General features: G+C 37.3%; 1 protein-coding gene across 1 annotated transcript in view; it reads left to right on the forward strand.

Moving 5' to 3' along the window:
* The window catches only part of GAP43 (growth associated protein 43), a 96149-nt gene that overhangs the window by 45922 nt on the left and 28210 nt on the right, over positions 1 to 22017 (forward strand). The window contains exon 2 of the mRNA XM_079156018.1: positions 6779 to 7385. Coding sequence (XP_079012144.1) covers positions 6779 to 7385 — 607 coding nt within the window. The remainder of the gene's footprint in view (positions 1 to 6778; positions 7386 to 22017) is intronic.

The raw sequence follows: 22017 nt of genomic DNA on the forward strand, positions 1-22017 counted from the left end.
AGCAACTCAACAAGACCCTTTCTCTAAATAAAATATAAAAGAAGGCTGGGAATGTGCCTCAGTGTTTAAGTATCTCTGGGTTCAATTCCCAGTACAAATAAATATATATATATAAATGCTTGGCTTATTATTATTGTTATTATTGATGTCATGTGATGGCATGTCATTAGTTTTGTTATGTCTCTCCTTGTTGGACTCCTCACATCCACTTCTGTAACTGGAAAAAAAAAAAAAAATTTATCTTAGATGTTCTTGAAGTTTATCATTGGGAAGTGAATCATTTTAATAAAAGTTAACAAAATTAAATCTTAGCACATGCTTTGGCAGCACATATACTAAAATTGAATGATACACAGAAGATTAGTATGGCCCCTGTGCAAGGATGACATGCAAATTGCTGAAATGTTCCATAGTAAAAGAAGAATCCCAACTTCTTTGTCTGCCCTTTTTTTTTAGTACCAGGGATTCAATCCAGTGGCTTTAACCACTCAACTACATCTCCAGCCCTTTTTATTTTTTGTTTAGAGACAAGATCTCACTAAGTTGCTTAGGGCCTTGCTAAGTTGCTAAGACTGGCTTTGAACTGCAATCCTAAACTTCCTGTACCATTTTTGTGAAGTGATGTTACTTGAGAAGCTGAAATTTTGGATTCGTTAAGCAAATATTAAGTGAGTACCTTCTGCGTGTCGGGTAGCATTCTAGAAACTGGGGAATCAGCAGCAAAATAGATATCTTTCTCATAAACTGAGTATTTTATCTCTTATAAGATGTCCATTGTAATGTGCTCTTTACCTTTATCTGTCTCTGTGGGAAAATAGGTTTACAAATACATAAAATAAAATGAAAGATAACTCTTCTGAATGGAAACTAAGTTTTCCTCCAATAGTATTATATGTCATGCTAAATATACTATCTCATATCATTTTGGAAGTAGGTGAGTCATACAGGTTAAATAAGAAATATATGAAAGTGAACCAAAGATTTATCTTTTAATCACTGGCTCTTTCCTGTAAAATTATCACTACTATTACAGTTTCCAACACAGGATATTTGGTTTTCTTATGTAGTCAGTCAATCAATAACATTGCCTGTCCACTTATTATGACTCTGGAGTTGCAGTATTATGCTATACCTTTTTTTAAAAAGGATAAGGTGGGGTGGGGGATTACATCTGTAATCCCAACTTCTTGGGAGGCTGAGGTAGGAGAATCACAAGTTAGAGGTCAGCCTCAGCAATTCAGTGAAACCCTGTTTCGAAATTAAAAATAAAAAGGGCTGGGGGTGTGACTCAGTGTCCTCTGGGTTCAATCCTCAGTATAAAACAACAACAACAACAAAACAACATCCTTTTGTCAGCAGTTCCATGTTTCCTGTTTCTGCCTCACATTCCCCTGGATAATTGTTCAGTCATTATAGTCTGTGTGCTCCTATCTTCTCAGTAACTGAGAAATGACATTTTACTGGACTGAACATCAGAGTTTAAACAAGTTATGATAATTGTTGACAAAGGCATAACACTTATATTGCTTCTACCTAAATTCTGCTCCTCATTCTATTCTTACTCTCAGTTCAACCTTCAAACCAGACTTGATTGTTGAGGGATCCCTGTGTATCCCAGCTGTGACTATTCATCTTTTGAATAACACCTGCTTTTCTACATTGCCAAGAAACATGCAAAGATATTTCAACTACAGAACTGGAGGAAGTTCATCCATCCTCCTTTTTTTTTTTTTTTCTATTTATAAGGGCACTCTACTGTATTTCTGGTCTTTGATTAGGTTCAAAGAAAGTACAAAAGCTCCACTGTAAACCATTTTAGTACTTGGATATTCTCTCAAAAGTATAAAGATGGGTATCAATGATGCTTCAAAACAGGGTAAAATTATGTGAATTCTACCTCAATAAATTATTAATAAAAAATAGAATGAGCCGTAACTAGGTTCTTGCCAGATTTCATGTATATTCACCAATTTTTTTTTTTTGTTTTGGTACTGGGGATAGAACTCAGGGCTTTGTGCTTGCAAGGCAAGCACTCTACCAGATGAGGTATCTCCCCAGCCCTATTCACCAATTCTTTATTCTGCTTCACAGTCTACATAAAAATCTGATGAGCATGAAAATGAAAATATGCTAAAGAAAACATTTTTCTTAGGATGTCTTTACCTCTTCAGTTTTGCTTCTCAAAAATGTCTTGTGTTCAAATTGACATTATAGTTTACTAAAGATATTCTTAGAAGAATTGGTATATTGTTGATAATTATTTGATAAGCATTTAAAAACCAATACTTTTAAAGAGAAAAATTTGAAGTACTATAATAGTATTATTTTAGTAGAAGAAGTTTTTCTTTGCTTGGAAGGTCAAGGTATTCCTATGATAATTGGAAAAATTTAAATGCATTGAGGTATCCTAGAAAGATGGATGATATTATTTTAGTTCTGAAAATTAGGCATTCATGGGTTTTTGCCTAGTGCTCTTCTGTAACATAATGAATGTCAATGTTTGGACATTTTAAAATAAAACTTAAGTTGTCCATTCATTCTCCCTGTCCCCACCTCCAAAAAGGAGAAAAGAAACATTAATCAGAGCAACAAAACTGCATATTCAAATGGATTTTTCTGGCTTTCTCATGTGTGATTATTAAATGTCAATGAAAATTATCATTCTTTTATCTAATCTATTTAGAAATTTGACTAGGTTCCAAAATGTTAGTATAATGATACTACTTTTTCAGACCAATGTTCACCCAAGATTTTAATGTTTTTTGAAAAGTCAAGTGTTCATGTAGTTTGATTTCCTATAAAATTTTGTAAATTACACAGCTTGCAAATACTCCAGTCAGTAAAAAAAATTCAACTATAGCAATAAAAATTCATAAAATAATCATGGCAATTCGTAATGATACTGTTTCTACGTATGACATACTGCATGGTAATGTCCCCTTCAGTTAATTCCCAGATAGTGAGAATTCCATGTAAAATCAAAGAATCTTGAGATTCTCTCAGAAAACATCATAGCTTAGCACAAAGCTTATTTGTGGCAAGAATGAGTTAAAAAAACAAAATCGATATTTACTGAAACATATGAGCTGATTCTCTAGTCATTAAATACCAGGATCCCTTTTCTGAATATCTTCCTTTTGGAACTCATAATTTTAGACAGTTGGTCTTATTTTACAAGTTGAATGTAAGATCCGGCATCTAATATGAATTCCTGGAAAATAAATGATAAAGTACTATGGAGTAATTTAAGTGCACTTAAGAGAGAATCCTGCATGGGCAGAGACAGCATCCATCTCCTCACGAGTGAGAATGCGTGTGCATGTGCGTGTGTGCGTGTATTTTGCATGTGCGCTCCCGTTAGTGCTCAGCATAGAAATTCAGTATTGTCAATGAATATGTGAATGAGAATGTTGAAATGTTGCTTTATGGATTATCTGGTACAAGAAATTCCAAACTTTTCTACAAGCAATAAAGTTGAACTCGGGAGATGCATGAACTTGGAGAAGGGAACCTGAGTTCAAGTAAAAGGCCACTGACTCACTCACTCTATGAATTTAGAAAGTCATTTACCTTTTGAGAGCCATGTCTTCCCCTTTTAGAAACTGAAAGCATTGTGCTGAATGTTTCAAGTGATCTCTGGTTCTTTGGGCTCAAATGTCCTTTGCCTTCTCTTTCTAGTTGGGAAAATTTTCAAGTATCCCGACACCTTAGACTACCCCAGTAGCCAGCCTAGGGAAATGTTCTTTTTTTCCTTATCTCCTCCCTTAACAAAATACATTCCCAGACTAGTTACTTTAAGTACTGCAAAAAAGATTTTTACCAGAAAAACAACGTGTAATTTAAGCTTTATTAACAGAATCAATTACAAATGCAAAAGAGATGCATACATACCCAATTCGACCTTGACTGCTTAACACCCAAGTTTTACAACTTTCGCCTTCCCTCTCCTTCTATTCCCATAACTCCTTCCTCCTTTTCCCACACTTCCTTTCCCCTTCTCCCCTTTCTTCACTCTATCTGAAAAATCTTTAGAGTGTTGATTGTCCTTTTCCAGTCAAGTTTCTTTAAATCTCTAATGAGGTTGAGATTCTCCAGGACAAGCTGCATGCCTGTGGAGTACTTAAAACATCTCCTTGAGTGGATCTACCTACCTATTTGGGTACCTGGCTCTATGGTCTTGGCTTCACTTCTCTCTTCTGACTGTAGTCAATCTTCCCTGATTTTCTCTCTTCCTGCCCGCCCCGTCTTCTCGTGTTCTTTATACTCCTGATTAGCAATAAGATTGCTGGGTAGGCATCCAGGTCTAGTCTGAACCTTTCTAGATAGTCATTTTAACAGAGATGCTATATACAGAAACTTAAATCCTGATCATCTGTAAAGTCAAAGTGGCAGATGCTCTGTGAAAGAGAATCAAGAGGAGCTTTTATCTATGTAGTTTCTTAATATTATGCAGATTATCAGCTTTCTTATTTTTGTATTTTCCAGTATTGTAAAATGCTTCATCTCCTTTGTGTTTTTATAAGGAAAACAAGGTTCTAAGATTTCTTGAGTCACTAGAGGGTCTTTTCTGCACACCTGCCCACTCTGAAATAATCTTTTTTTTTTTTTTACTTTTATGAGGAACAGTATTTGTATTAAAGAACCACTTGGCATCAGTGCCCAAGTGCAAATGTCCTATCATATAAGATAGTGCCTCATTCAGAAAACTCAAGACAGAATAAAATAAATAACAGCATCTTGGCTCTGTGCTCCATTCACAACTGTTAATTTTACAGGGTTATGATTCCATCTCTGAGCACAGAGCTCCTGGCAGAGACAGCTGCTCCTATGCCCCAGATTGTGCTGTGTGCATCCCAGTAGGAATCATCAAGAACAGCAGGATGGCAGGAAGGTGGTAGTGCAGCAGAGGGAGAAGCAATTGCAGCCTGGGGCTGGGAGGAGGGAGCAGGATGGGCTTTTCCAAAGTAATTTCCCCCTACCCTTCCCTCCTTTGTATGGATACTGAGGAAGAAGAAAAACTTATTCTTGAATTTTACTGAGAAAATTGTCAATCCTCTAACTTGTTTTAAATGGTAACAGTCCTGTGTGCTTTTCCAAAGAATGTCAAACAAGACTACACCATGATTAGCAGGATCTGGGTCACTGGGGCACAGCTGGTATGGCAGGTGGAAAACATACTGTGTTTTGGCTACTGTGATTTACCTCCTTAACTGAAGCAAAGGCCAAGTTCAAGGCCAAGGCCAAGTTTGGGACTAAGCACAAGACATCGTGCATGATAAACACTCTTTTGCTAGTGGTCTGTTGAAGGAAAGATACTGCTAACTACTTTATTTCTCAGTGGCTAGAACAGTGTTCACAAACCAAGCCAAAGTTAAATGTTCAAAAGTTAAAGGAAGGAATTAATGGGTACTGTCAGAAGCTAGCTGGGGTACCATGACAAGCAATGGAGCTATGGAGAATCTTGTGTACTTGCCTTTACTTTCCCCCAACTACTATTCCTTATATTATTATCTTCTAATTTAATTTCTAAGTGGAAAAGTCATTTGTAGCACATGTGAGGCTGCAAATGTTGCCATCCCCAATTTTTGCATTCTACCCGGACATGGTGAGCACCTGTAATCCCAGGGATTCAGGAGGCTGAGGCAGGAGGATCACAAGTTCAAGGACAACCTCAGCAACTTAGTGAGACCCTGTCACAAAATTTAAAAGTAGAAGGGTCTGAGTATGAAGCTCAGTGGTAGTTTACCCCTGGATTCAATTTCCAATATTACACACACACACACACATGCATGCACAAGTGCACAATATAATATTCCAGTCTCTTGTCTTCCATAGTAGTAGGATGACTTGACTGATGATAATGAAAGCTAATTTTAGGTTTAAATTGTTTTAAGTATAAGAAATTGTGGTTTAGTAAATATATGCAAATTTTTGAAAAATGGAAAGAGTATTTCTTACTTTTTAAACTCAGAAATAATGACTATTTTCTGTATTCAAATTTAAAAGGTCTAGCTGGGTGTGCTGGTACACATCTGTAATCCCAGTGGCTTGGGAGGCTGAGGCAGGAGGGTCATGAGTTCAAAGCCAACCTCTACAACAGCGAGGTGCTAAGCAACTCAGGGATACCCTGCCTCTAAGTAAAATACAAAATAGGGCTCGTTATGAGGTTCAGTGGTTGGAGTGCCCCTGAATTTAATCCCCAGTACCAAAAAAAAAAAAAAAAAGAAAAAAAAAAAAAAGAAAAGAAAAGAAATTGAAAGTCTGATATGTTTATTACAGATGTTGGACCACACATAGGAGAAAGTTAGATATCATTTTATTACCTTCAGTAATCAAAATATTAATCTTCTAATTATGTCTGAACTCTTAGGGTGAATATAAACTTTTGTTTAATTTAAAAAAAAATGTTTTACAGATTTACAGAGTTGTTCTCAGAAATACTAAATTGCAGTCTTTCAGAGCTCTTTGACTAAAGCCTAAGGCGAATGCGACTTGAATTGTCAAGGTACATCTAAAGCCAAAGTGGTTTAAATTTGTCAGTAGAGCAACACTTGAGCTGCAGAAAGGAAATGAGAATGAAATAATGCCAGTGATTCTGGAAGGTCAAGGGAATTCCCATATAATACTGTGGGGGAGAGGAACCTTGACTTGAACTTCAGAGTATTGTTGATTCCTTAACTCTCAGTACAGTGCCTGGCACAGAATAAATGACTCACTAAATATTTGTCGAATGTTGTGACTTGAGCTTCTTTTTTTCCTCCTTATTTTCTCCTCGAAGGTTGAAAAAAATGATGAGGACCAAAAGATTGAACAAGATGGAATCAAACCAGAAGACAAAGCTCATAAGGCCGCGACCAAAATTCAGGCTAGCTTCCGTGGACACATAACAAGGAAAAAGCTCAAAGGAGAGAAGAAGGGCGATGCCCAAGCTGCTGAGGCCGAAGCGAACGAGAAGAAGGAGGAAGCCCCTGCTGCCGACGGGGTGGGGAAGAAGGAGGGAGAAGGCCCGGCTGCCGACGCGGCCCCAGCCCCTGGGCCCAAGGCCGACGAGCCCGGCAAAGCAGGAGACACCCCTTCCGAGGAGAAGAAGGCGGAGGGCGCCCCCGACGCTGCCCCCGAGCAGGCGGCCCCCCAGGCTCCTGCCCCCTCGGAGGAAAAGGCCGGCTCTGCTGAGACAGAAAGTGCCGCTAAAGCTTCCACCGACAACTCGCCGTCCTCCAAGGCCGAAGACGTGCCCGCCAAGGAGGAGCCTAAACAAGCCGACGTGCCTGCTGCTGTCACTGCTGCTGCTGCCACCACCCCTGCTGCAGAGGATGCTGCCGCCAAAGCGACAGCCCAGCCTCCGACGGAGACTGCCGAGAGCAGCCAAGCCGAAGAGAAGATAGGTGAGCCAGCCAGAGGGGCGATGCAGTGGGCGGATGCCCCAGGGCGTCCACTCAGACCATCAGGGCACCAGGGAAAAGTCTAGACGGAATTTTCTAGGAATCAAGGGAGGTACTTAATTCCCCAAATTTCTCCAAGCCTGAGGGAAAACTCAGAAAGATCTGTACAGCAGCCAGTGCTAGAGAGAGCTTAATTGGATTGATACAGTCAGGCTAGATAATCCTGGTGAAAAGAAAATATTCTGTGTGCTGATAGACTTAGTTTAATAAGTAATTACTGAGGCTACATATATTTTATGGATGGGAATTAGTTAATGTGGTTAATTGGCTCCAGGAAGACAGTGGTGTAAATACAGCCAACTCTACTGATCCAGATTATTAGTGTGTGAATTGCCCGCAGCAAAAACATAATCTCAGACCACCTTTCCCTATCCTACAATATGTTTCTGGGCATTCCACCCACCATCAATTGGTGAGTAGTGTGTGTTTGTATGTGTAGGCTTGGTGAATGTTAATTGTGACATTAACTGAGGTCAAACATAATTAGGAAAATAAGTCTGTTGATGTTGCCAAAAGCAAAAGAAAAAACTCCAAATATGTGTTGTGAAGTCAAACATAAATTATTATTTTCTTTTTGAAGACACTATTTTCTTTCATATGCATAAATAATTCAGTGTTGACTATGATTATTGGATTCTCTTTGGTTTGGAAATGTAACTCAAGTTTGAGTGTTTCCACTATTACTGCACAAAGAGCCTGTGCGGAATTGAAATAGAATGAGCCTTCACTTCTGGAGACTAGGTTTGTCCTCACTCTTAACACATCCACAGTGATGAAGGATGCCAACAGTCTCCAAGGTCTTTCTCTAGTTGACCTTCTAACCCCAAAGATCCTTAGAGATAACGTTGCTTCTGTACCAACTTAAAAGTTTGGATTTACCACTTTAAAGCCCCATAGTTTTAATCAATCAAGTGACCAAGTATCCAAATAAAGACATGACCATAGTCAATCTTACCCTTGGGAAAGGACCTACTTCATGAGAATGGTCTGGGATATGTTTTGGCATCTTACTATCAGATCGATTGAGAAAGTAACCATTTGCTTTGATTGCCATTTCTCCAAATTAGATACTATAGGATGGCAGGTGATCATTCTAGATATTTTCAGTTCTATTTATTTTGTCTTATCCCTAAAGTTCTGTAAGAATATATAGTGGATTAGTTATCACTGCATACTTTCAAACTCTAGCTCCAGATCTATCTCATCCTTCTTTGTACCAGTGACTCATTTTAAACCTTTATCCTAACTACATACCTGCCCCAGGGGCCTGACTTTGTGGTTAAGAAGATGGGAAATTTCCCCCTGGAAAAGGTAAGGTATGTGATAAAGAATGGGGTGTTGGTTTTAATTTACTCAGCAAAATAAATGGCGTTAATATCTTTTCTTTAAGTTTAAGGGTTGAGTTTCTTGTATGGAAAACATTCTGCATAGGGACAACTATCTGTCATGTCATTATATAAATCTTGGAAATTAATCATGCCTTTAAATACAGAACATATTTGGTATTGCTCAGACCATATTTTCATTAGGATTTCTAAAATTTTGAGTATATACGCAAAGACCTGATGTGATTTTAGGTATCTACTCATGACTGAGATTGATAGTAAGAAGGACTTTTGGAATCAATGAAAAGTCTAATATGTAATATAAGGAAATTTCATTTTGCTATTTTTGAAGTTATGATCATTATAAATGGATTATTAAAATATTTTATAGGTAAGTGCTCAATAAATGTCAAAAGTAGAATGAATGAAAATTGACTAGATTTAATTTATAGTTAATCATTTTTTCACCAATTCATATATTCCTCTGTACCTTTTCTAATTTTATTCAGTTATTTGATTTAAAATGTGTCTGATCACTGAAAGTAGAGATCATACTCTGTCCTAAATTGTGCAAATTTTATCTGAAAACTATCTCAACTAATGGGATTGTGTATCATGCATTGCAAGATGATTGGAAGTGTAGTTGAAGTTCAACTTGAAGGTAATCACCAAGGGCAGTTTATTTACATTGTTTCTTAGCTTCGGGTAGATATTGTCCTCTTGGTTAGATTCTGACATGCTGCCTGCAGTTTCTTTCTGGACTGAGTTATCTATTAGCTTTGCCTGGTATGTGTGACAAGCACAGATTGCTCAGTTGTGTTGAATAGCATGGAATCACAGAAACTAAATATGACAAGGAGATCTATCACTTCATATCAGCCCCAAATTCCCAGAGGCTCTGTATCACATTTCCTCCATCTCCCATTGAGCTTCATTCTCACAGGTTAAAAGAGCAGTGCTTTCAATTGGGCTATACTGTTTGGAAATGGATGGTTACCATGGTTTGATTTAGAACTCTGTGGCTGCCTAGAGGGGCACAGAGAGAGAAACCAAGAGTGTGCAGTGGGGGTGGCAGCAAAATAATTCAAAAGAAAGAATCTAAGAAAATAATTTCTACTAGTAAGAGGGTCAAACATTTTGGATTGAATCTGATCACTGCTTTAATTCATATGGAAATAATTTGTAAATTATAAATATGTCATGTATTTTATAACTGGTGGATGCCATTTGCACTTAGGGACTTTGAAATTAGTTCATTTTCTTCTTTTTTTAATCTTCCAAACATATCTCCTCTCCCTGTTTCACCACTCTGCCTGCCCAGCTTTAGATGTGCTTATGATTAAAAGATTTCAGTGTGTTTCTTTATTGGTACTGGGGATGGAACCCCGGGGTGCTTAACCACTGAACCACATCCACAGCCCTTTTTTATATTTTATTTAGGGACAGGGTATCACTAGCCTGCTTGGAGCCATGCTAAGTTGCTGAGGCTGGCTTTAAGCTTATGACCCTCCTGACTCAACCTTCCAAGCTGCTGGGATTACAAGTGTGTGCCACTGGCTCAGTGTGTTTCCGATGAGGATTCCTTAGTGTTTAAAGTATCTGTAGGACACTGCCCACTTCATCCATGAGAAGAAAAATTTTGAGCCACTTTTAGTGATTATGTCCTTTGAGTCTCCTGCCAAGCAGTGTGCTTATTGCCTCTCAGTGAAGGAATTCTCTACTGTGTCTCCTCTTCTCCATAAAAGCCTATTGACTTTCCCCAATAGAGGACTCCAAAACTGATGCTGTGACTATATGCAGGGATATAATATTCCAAGGTAACCCTTCCATGTGGCTTTCAAGTGATATTGACTGGGTGACTGGATATTTAACTGGTGCTAGTTGGAATTATAACTCTGAATCACTCTAGATGTCCTGTAGGTTGATGCTGGCTGCATTTTTTTATTTTCATGGTCTCATTCCATCTTTCAAGTAGGACTCATTAGTAATGCTCTGGGGAGGAAGAAAGTTTCCATTTGCCATTCTCTAGTTGAATAGAAAAAATTATCATCTTCTTATCTCTTTCTCTCTTCCTTTTTTCCTCCCTCCCTCTCATCTTCTCCTTTTTGTTTATGGTCCTTCTTCTCTCTATTTTTCTTTCCCTTTTTCCCTTCCATTTATAGTAACTTTCTGCTGTGCTAGGTATTAGTGTCACAAAAATGAATAAGATATGGTCCTTTGATCTTAGAGATTTCTCATTTGGTTTTGGAAATCAAGTAGTAGCTTTTATAACTGTCATATTGAGAATCTCAAATTGTGCAAATAGGTGTGGAATTTCTCTGTATGCCGGGTACAACATATGAATGAGAGTGCTTCAGTAGCCAAGGTGCAGTTTTGATCTATGCTATTAAATAAGTTGTATATAATGTGTATTACAGTAGCCAATTACTAGCAAAAAGAATAGGTGCAAAATCAAGGATGATTAATTATGTGTAAGAAAATAAAACACCCAGCCCATATTTTTAGATTTAGGGAAATTCTTTATGTTTCCCAGAACATTTTTCTAAGACCCAAAGGAACCATTCACCTTTTAGCTTTCCAAAAAACAGCTCCATTTCTACTGAGCTGTGTGTTCAATATGAGATTTCCCAGGGATATTTACACTTATTTGGCAGGGTGCCTCATAAACGGTTTTGATTTGAAATGTGGTTTCAACCACTTCCCAAATTTATACGCAACTCATAAAGAGTGAACATTTGAGTTGTGAAAGTCCATAAATGCTGTTTATAAAACATGGGCATCCTGTCAGATACTCAGTGGTATGCTGCTTACATACCGTTGATTATTAAGCTTTTATGGAACACTTGTATATTGCTAATCATTTTTATTGGCTTTTCTTGACAATAATCCAGTGGCATTTGATAATATTTTCCTTACTGTTTTTACATTCTGAGGCCAAAGCAATCAGGTATTCTTCCCAAAGGCACAATCCATGACAAAACAGAGGTCAAATTGATGGACCTCTAAATCCCTACCTTAACTTTAGCCTGACAAGTTTTTATCTCCTAACTTGCTCTGATTTAAATTGTTTTATCTCAATTGCTGCATTTTTATTTCCTTATCTTAGCACTTGCAACCATTTCCAGTTATTTTGGGGAGATACCAATGAGAACATTTATAGGGCACTTTCCATCCTATATATTCTTTAAGGTATGTAGGGGAAGAACATTGGACAGAAATAAGGAGATCAGGGTTCTAGGTGCAATATTTCTGCCAACCAACTGGGACCTTAGGCACCTTATGCTTTCCTTGGCCTCATCCTTAAAATGATAGGTTAAGATAGTTAATTTTAAAGGTATTTTAAAAAGTAAAATGAAAAGTCCAACAATAGGTAGCACTTAATGAACATTTATTAGGTGCCAGACCTTGAAGTGCTATAGAAATTATTCCGTTTCATTGTCATATCCTCTCAGTGGTATAAATAATGTAATTTCCCCTTCTCCACTTAAAGATGGGGAATTTGAGGATTATAGATGATGGCACTTAATCATTCTCAGTGGCTAAGACGTGTTGAACCAGAAAACAAACTCTGACAGTCTAGTTGCAGAGCCACATGCTGAACCCTGACACTTATACAAGTACTATTCTGGAAGAAAGAAAAAGAAATGTCCAAACCACAACATCATGCTTCAGTCTAAGAACAACCCTCTTCTTTGTATAATTAGATACTCTAGACTTGTCTGTGAATTATTAGTGATCACATTTACAGATAGGTATCCAGTAACTACCATCATCCCTGATCATAATTCCTTCACAGTTCCATCGCCCCAGAATTAAAAATAATATTAAACTAGTTCTGATTCTTAGGTTATTATTTCAGAAATGCTTCCAGTGCTGTTTTATTAGACCTAAAAGAGCTATAAAGATCAGTTGAAATTGATTGTTCTTAACAGAAATATTACTAACTTCATCAAATATGCCTAAAGGAACTGAATTAGAAATTGAAAACTTCAGATCTCAAATGGATGAAAGTAATTTTATTTATTCTACACAATTCCTATCCTAAATTCCTAAATTCAGCTTATTAGAATTAGTATCTTTTTTACTTTCTCATTTGGATCTACCCCCCCCCCCCCAATTCAGCACATTTCCAAAGGATCTGGAAAGGCTTATGATATATATAGCTAAAATATGAAAGAACTTAGTAGAAAAGATCATTTGGAGAACAGTCTTTATTTCTTTAGTTAAAGAAGGAAGCAAGCAAAAGAGAGAATGAAGAAATAGGTTTTAGAGTCATGAAACTCATGTTGTTGAGGGCTTTTATTTATTCTTTCATTATTCATTAAATTATTTCTATCACCTTTTAAAAGAAGCTAATAAACAGAAAGGCATGTAAATAGCCTCCCTAACTTTAAAGTGGTGAAATTATATTTGGCACTGAGAATCAAACAATATTTCTTAAAACATGGAATGTTTTTCAGATATTAATACATATACCTAAGATATTTTACTTTTTTCGCCACATGTACATGCAAACTCTCTCTCTCTCTCTCTCTCTCTCTCTCTCTCTCTTTCTCTTTCTCTGTCTCTATTTCACACACATATACACACAATTCTACAGCTATTTTTTAAAAACAGGGAAAAGGAAGGAAAAAGAGCCCAGTCTGTGGCTAATCATGGAGCAGAAACAGAGCCCCCCTGATCCTAATGGACTAGAGAGGGTTGAGTGGCCATTGCTCTCATTTTGTTCTCAGTCATGACCTCATTAAATAGAGAATGAACACTTCCTGGAGCCAGAGAGAGTGGAAGAGAAGAAGGAAACCAATGGCACCACTTAAAATTACTAGACCTTGAAGATTTCCCCAAATTATCTAGTTTAAAGCATAAAGAGGTGGGGAGTTTGAAAGGGTGTGTAATGTTTGCCATTTTAGTCATGTTTGAATTTTATGTTGGAAGAAAATGACTAGCCAGGCTGGGCATGATGATCTACACCTGTAATCCCAGTGACTCAGGAGGCTGAGGCAGGAGGTTTTCGAGTTCAAAGTCAGCCTCAGCAATTTAGCAAGGCCCTAAGCAACTTAGTGAGACCCTGTCTCTAAATAAAATATTTAAAAAAGGACGCCCCTGGGTTCAATTCCTGGTACAGAAAAAGAAAGAAAGAAAGAAAATGACCAGCCGGGTGCAGTGGTGCACATCTGTAATCCCAGCAGCTGCTCAGGAGGCTGGGGTAGGAGGATCACAAATTTGAAGTCAGCCTTAGCAACTTACAGAGTCCCTAAACAAAGTAGTGAGATCCTGTCTTAAAGTAAAAATTAAAAAGGGTTAGGGATGTAGCTCAGTGGTAAAGTGCCTCTGGATTCAATCTTCCATCCTCCCCACACACAAAAAAATGACTATATCAAGCACTAAACCTCATTCCAATTCACGTGGTTAAGGAACTTTGAACTATGACCTTCCTCACAAAAGCTTTTACCGGTTATTGGTCTTAAAACAACAAATCTCGATTCTCTAAGAAATATCTATTTTGGGGTTTATTTAAAAGAGCTGTCATAATTTGTTTTCATAAAGTTGATGAATAGTATCATGTTTTTAATAGATCCAATATCTTACAGAATGTATATGGAGCCATAGCTCTGTATTTTTAGCATAACAGAGTAATGCCACCTAAAATCAAAAGATTTGGGTTCTTGATGAAATTCTGCTGATATCAGGCCAGCCTTTCTATTCTGAGTTTAGTTCAGATATCTGTAAAGCAAGTGTGTTTGATTTGGTCATCTCTGCCTTCCTAGTCCAAGAGGCAAGTTTGCTATGGAGTCCAAGTAGGCATCTTCGTAGAGTGGGGCATATGGTCTTTTACCTAACCACCTTTACTTTCCTGTAGTCTCTTCCTTTCTTATCTATGAGATAGTGGGTTTGGGAGAAGGTGTTGATGGTAGAGAAGTTTGGAGAGAGCAGAAAATAATCTAAGAAAAGTCAGCTCTAAGGATGTTTATGGTTTGGAGGCCCAACAGACAACAAGGAAATCTCAATGGATTTCCCTAAGAAATTCATTTTATACTAGAGATTAAAATAAAGAATTGAAAATGACATTTTCTGATATGGTTGTATTCCTGCTTCATAGCCTTCCAAACTCTGTCTCTGAGATGAAAGGCTACAGCTATGTAGACCATAATTTGCCATTAGAATTTTCACTTTCCTCTTAGACTTAATGTTATTAATTAACTTTTATTAAAGGAAATGAATTTACTTTTATATTTACCTAATTTCATTAAGTAATTAAAACATCTCCAGGAGCTTATAAAACCTTAGATTCTTGTGCAGAACAAAGGAAGCATCTGGAAGACATCTGATAAGCTTTTAAAAATCTTGTCCCTAGACTGTCATTAAAATAAACACTATATGGATAAGTATAATGCAGCTCTCTTCTAGTTCTTTTTTTTTTTTTTTAACTTATATTCATTGTAATAGTATCTTCAATCATTTGTGAAACTGGCTAGCAGGCCTCAGTGTTTGGAATTGGGATACCACATATCCTAAGAAGAGATGGCAGAGGCGATAGAGAAGTTACATGTGACTGCTTATCATTTCTCATACTTATTTTCAGTCTTCAAGTCACAAATTCAGGGACTGTGGAAGATAAAATATTTCAGTTTGATCATCTCACATCATGTGGTCAGGAAGGAAAACTACAGTTCTAAAAGTATTTTTAGGGAGAAAAACATACACAAGGAAGGCTGTTTACCTTCCTCATAAATCATGCTCAATACAGGGGTACTTCTCTTGTGGTAAGTCTTCCCAAGGCTTTAGGATGTCTGAGAAAAATCTGAAAGAACAATGAGCTACACATTTTTTTTTTTTTTTTACCATTTGGTCAATAAGAAATGGGAATGGGAATGGCTCCAGGAATATCTTTCTGTCTGTTTGAGGGTATTTGTGGAGATTAATAGTTCTTTCTCTTCTGAGTGAATCTACAATGGGACAGGGCAAACCAGGAGTTGTGACTAAGACTATCAATGATGAAGTTTATGGCATCTAAAAATTAAAATTCTGTTTAGGCTAATTAGAGGTACATGTTGGTATAAAGGTTTCATCACTTGAGTCTTGAAGGACAAGATGTAGCTAGTGAAAAGGGATAACATTTATCACAAAATTTGAAAAGCTACCTTTTTTTTGAATTAACACAAAAATACAAATAGTTTAAAAGTCATAATTTAGCAGGAAATATTTAATATTAAGAGTCAGTGGAAAAAGTCGCTTCGTAATCTGTTTTGCTGATTATCGATTCTCTATTTCAATGATTTGGAGATAGGATATAGTCAATAAATATTTGATGAATAAGTTAAGAAGGAATAAGCAGTATCATTCAGTAGAGAAAGTCCTAAACTCACCCAAAAGACTGGATTCTAACCTTAAAAATTTGTGCAAATTCTTTAGGTTCTTTGGGTGTGAGTTTACCCTTTAATAAAACAAAAATATTTGACAAAGGATCTCAAAATCACCTCTACTTCTAAAGAGGTATGACGATGCCTGTGTTATGACACGTTCGTTCTCATTTTATATGCAGATTCTAAGTAGCAAAGGGAAGCAGACACTTGCTCAGACAAAAAGGTACAGAGCTGTCAACCTTTCTGCTAATTTGGATGCTGAGTACAGAAGCTCACTGGAAACTCCGGGCCATAAGTCCTCCCTGTGGTTGCCAGAATTCAAACCAATTTGGGCTTCATAGACCAATGTGAGCATTTTGCATTATGTTTAGAAACATATTGAGAACTAGAGGAAAGCAAGGCTGCTCCCTCCGAAAAGCAGGTGATTAATTTCATTCCAGCCCCATGAGTGACCTGTGGGTGGCTCTTGTCAGTGTGTGGCAGGTACACCCAGGGAAGGAATAATCTGCCAGGTTCTTTGGCTTCTTTCCCTCATCTGACACATTTAAGTAATCTTTGCAAGGTGTGTAAGAGTCTACCCAACCTGCTGCTGCCCACTATAGGGTGAATTGTCAATGCCTTTCCCAATCCACAGTGTTTGTTTGGAACCCAGGCTTTCCCACTCCCATTGCCTATTCCCTTTTTCTGCAGTAGTACAAAAGTAATTTGTGTATAGCCTGTGAGCCATTCAGATTATAGATCATAGCAGAGTGGAAGATTGATCCCAGATTCTTCCCCTTGCATATACTGCAACTTGAAATAACTCTCATGTAATTGGTAAAAAGGCAAAAAAGAACTGGACATGAGGGCATATACCTGTAATCTCAGTGATTTGGGAGACTAAGGCACGAGAATTGTGAGTTCAAAACCAGTCTCAGCAACTTAGTGAGGTCCTAAGCAACTCAATGAGACCCTGTCTCTTAAAAAAAAAGGGGGCGGGGAGGACTGGGAAGTGAGACTCTATCTATTCTGACTTAAAGCCCAGAGTTTAACAGTGTGGCTACAACATTCCCCCCACTGGTATAATTCTAGAATGAAAAGCAGCAGTGGAAAAACCTTAAAAAACCTTGTCTGCCAATGTCTATGGTGTAAATACTCCCATCATGGCTGATTTCAGGCTAACAATATGTTGCCACTGAACAAGAAGTTTGAATGTGATGTTAGCAATTTTTCCTTAGAAGCCAATGTAAACCAGCTCTGGTATATCTCAAATCAATACATTTTAATGATTTCATTAATTTCATATTTAATAACTCATAAAATACTAAAACAGTAATCATCAACTCCCAAATAATGTTTTGGTATAGAAGTACATAAATATCCATTTATAAACTACATAATTATGTACATAGTTGTGTGATACCCTGAGAACCAGCTTTAACATTTGTGGTCATTTCTGTTGAGCATTGTTTACTTGTTAAAATGATTAAAGGAAATGGTAAAATTTAGAATTGTACCTGGTATTCCATAAGAAAAATAATTGCTCCTGAAGCCTGGATACATTGTCCTCAAAACTGTGATCTAAATTGCATCTTTTGAATTGGATTGAAACTTTCTTTAATTTTTTCGTTAATGAATTCAGGGTTCAGTTTGAATTACATCCATTGCTGTCTTTTCTAATCTCTAATGCAGATGAAGAATTACCTCTTTTCTTTCCTCATACTGATTTTAATGGTAGGAGGAACATTGTGAAATATTCACAGGGGCTGGGAGCAGTGGTGCATGCCTGTAATCTCAGCAACTCAGGAGGCTGAGACAGGAGGATCAAGAGTTCAAAGCCAGTCTTAGCAAAAGTGAGGTGCTAAGCAACTCGGTGAGACTCTGTCTCTAAAGAATATACAAAATAGGGTTGGGGATGCGGCTCAGTGGTTGAGTGCCCTGGCTACGGAAAAAAAAAAAAAAAGAAAAAAGAAAGAAAAAAAAATATTCATGGGGTGGGATAAGATTAGTGAGCAATTACTGAAGGCAGAAGGCTTCCAAATTGTTAGTCTGGCACCATTAGATTGAGTTAATAATCAATCAATCTATCTATCTATCTATCTATCTATCTATCTATCTATCTATCTATCTATCATCTTTCTAATCTATCTATTTATCTATCTCCATCCCTAAAGCAGAGATACTATGATATTATGGTTGAAGATGAAAGGGGGTAATAGAGTTGGCTAGAGATGTCCAAAATCCCTTTTCCTTTCCTTCTGCCCATTCCCTCTAAATGAATCATCTCTGAGCTCTAAGTTATATTTTGAAAACTCAAATTTAAGAAATTTCTCTGCTGCTCTCTGTCTATATGGCCAGAAAGACGTTTAATGTCAATCTTATTTCATGTAAACTGCTCTTCACAATGAGTATTATAAAGATTGTGTGCATTATTTAGGCCAACAGAAAACTGACCTGTATTATGATCTTATAGTTCAATCACAGATAGGATTGGTCTGAATCACCTCTAAATGTATTAAGTGATAAAAAAAAAAAAAATGTTTTATTTTATTTTTGTTCTAATAGCATGGAAACCATGCAAAATTTATTTTATAAATATTTTACAAATCAAGCACACAAGGATAAAATCTTATTTTAAAGCCATAAATCAGTGAGTTTCGGATTGTGTTGCCAGAGCCCTTGAGTAGCAGTTAGAGAGGATTTTGGGAACTGGGCTGTTCTACAGAGGCCAGGTTGGCAGGGATCTGGGTCCTCCACCATCTCACAATCCTCTATACCCCCACTAAAATATTTCTGGATCTTGATTAAACTTTTAAAATATTAACAAGTACTAGTTAAAAATTAACTGCTCTAAACTCAAGGCCAAATCTTGAAAAAAGTTCTTGAATTTTGAAATGACTCAATTCAACTAAGTAATTCAGAACTCCTCTTCACATGTAGCCACTTTCTCTGTCCTTAGTTTGAATTACTTATTTTCCAAACAAAGGATCTTTCCAGATACAGTATAGGAATTGTTCAGAGTCTTAGAATTTGTTTACAGTGTAAATCATAAGCAAATGGGATTTAGGTGATTCACCCTGGATTACTAACCAAGACTAAGTAAAACTACTATATCCAGGGCTTCTGGATCTTTAAGAAAAAGAAAAACAGATTAATGATACCAGAATATTTTTTAGTTCTATTCTAGTTCACAATAAAATTACATAAACAAGCTGTCCTTTCTCATAGTATACTATTTAAGGAATCCTATCTGTATAATTTTGAAATATCCACAAAAAAATAAGACTCTAGGTGTTTGTGTCTGTCTGAAAAGCTGCCCCAAAGGGAAAGACTCATGGACAAGGGACCATTTCCTGTTTAACTCGAAGTATTGACATCCTAAATATCCCTTCAGTGATGCACATCATTATGTGACCCAACCCAAATAGGCAAAAGGAGTAGATTCAATAATTTTAGATTGAAGGTTTGAAGGGTTTTACCTTCTGATTTATAGTAGACTTCTCTGAAGACCACTCATCCAAAGCCACAAATTTGTACCTGTCCATATGAATATCCTACATAAAACCTTATAATATTTACCTCTGAACTGAATAAGATCTAAATTTTTACCCTAGCTGATGAGGCATCTTGTGATCTGACTTCTGCTTATATCTGATTTTAGAACCTTGTACTCTGCCCATCTTCACTCCTCACTGGCCTTACTAAGCTTCCTTAATGTCTCTAAAGCACTCAGCTCATTCCTATCCCAGGATCTTTGCACTTGCTTCCTCCCTTACTCTTCTCATGAATGCCTCTTGGAATGTAGGGTTCCATTTGAATTCACCTGATCTGAGATGACTTTTCTGACCTTTTGGTCACAGCAGTCATGCCTACCATACTAACCAATTTATTTTCTCTATAGCATTTTCAAAGTCTAGAATGACTGTGTTTATCTCTGTGGTGTGTCTATTGTCTGTCATAGACTTTCTGTTCCTTAAAGGTAGGAACTTGGCATCTTTTAGCACAGTGCTCAGAATAGAGCCCAGCACATAGAAGAGCCTCAATGAACATCCCCTGATTGACTACTAATATCAATTTCTCCAATGGAGAGATTTCTCTCATAAATAGCTTTGAAGGGAAAGAACAATTTCATTTTTCAAATTTGAAACCCAACTTTAAAAAAAAAAAGCTGAGAATTTTTCAGGCAAGCGTCCATTTTTATTGCTTACAGCTCATTTCTTTTAAATGTTATAAATCAGCGACTTCCTTTCCATGACCTATTTCTGGTTATTTCCCAGGCACCCGGACACACTAAAGGAGGGTATTTGACTCTGAAGGAAAATTGGTCAGAATAAACAAGTGCGAGTCCCTAGGAAGAAGCAGGCAGGATGTGGATGGGGACTCTTCACTTAATGAATTAGAAAGGGAAAGTAGAAGGAAAGAAGAATGGAATACAACACAGGAGGAAGAACAGAGAGAAGAAAAATGGAAGGGACCAGAAATGGAAGTATCAAAAGTAAAAAGAATAAGAAAGGAGCAAATGGAGAAAGAAGGCTAGAAAAGAGAAAGTGGAGGTGATAGGGAAGAAGTTTGAGGCATGGGAGAAGCAGGACCAGAGGGGCAGAAAAAGCAGGAAAAGATAACCCAGCAGCTGTACAAGATGCACACAGATTCCCCTGAAGCTCTGCTGCAAGCAGCTCTCTGGCCATGGGCATGGCAAATTTACCTTCCTCGCTGGTAACAGCTGATAGATTTTAAGATATCTTCCATCACTAGCACTCTCTGTTCTTGGCTTCCCCAAACAGCAGGCCCTGAAGGGCTCCTGGCAAATGGATTTTCTGTCTTTGAGCAGATCTAAGTGGCAGATGGGGCCCAGATCCCCAAGGAGAGACCCCCTCCCACACACACACACACACACACACACACACACACACACACACACACACACACACACACTATTGTTTGAACTCTCTGCAGCATCAGGGCCCAGCCAGCCCCGCCTCACAATCCAAGAACCACTGCCTCTGCTTGCTTCCAGGCAGCAAAAGAGGAGTTGAGCTTTATTATTCCCACAGTTATAGGCCGATTTTTATACTAATATGTTGTAAATTCCAAGGAATATTTTAGAAATATTTTTCCACTTAGAGTACCTCATGGAGAAATAGTCTTGGAATTTCACAATCCCAGGTTCAATTCTAAGTTTCTCACTGCAGGCTCAAATAATTTGTTCAAACCCTAGTCTTTTTATCTATAAGATGAAAATAAGGATGTTTGCCTTAGACAGTTGTTAGGATGTAATGGTGTAATGCATCTAAAGAACTGGGTACAGAGTAGACCCTTGACTAACATCATTTAGTCAATGATGACTAAATGTTTGTTCTGATAATCTAAAATAATTACTCCTCATACTACTATTTCCTCTTTCCATATGGGGATCATTTGGTCAGATCATTCAATGGAGTTGGTAAAATCAAGGGTTGTCTCTCTTCTTCCTATAGACAAAATAGTGGAAAAGCTTTTATCATCCAGTAAATAGAGATCTTAAGTAAAGTATTTCAAATAGTATAAAGTACTATGAGAAAAAACTGTAACTCAATGGATACTATAATAACAGACAGAATTATAGCATCCCTGGGTTTAGCCAAATCTCTTCTTTGGCAGCAATATACGAGAAAGGTCACAGGTGTTAGAATTAAAACTATGTGTGTGAAACAAAGGCACTGTCCCTAACCAGCTCTATGCCACTAGCTCAAACATCAGTTTTGTCATCCAGAAGTGATATGATACCCTCATTGCTGAACCTAATGCTTGTTGGTATTAAATTGATCACATGTAATGTACCTACTATGGTATTTTATTGAGCACATAGTAAGTGCCTGATGAAAATCACAATTATTTCTCTTCCTTTCAACTGAAGCTATTGGAAAA

The sequence above is a fragment of the Sciurus vulgaris genome (genome assembly GCF_902686455.1).
Source record: "Sciurus vulgaris genome assembly, chromosome: 10".
Taxonomy (NCBI): Eukaryota; Metazoa; Chordata; class Mammalia; order Rodentia; family Sciuridae; genus Sciurus; species Sciurus vulgaris.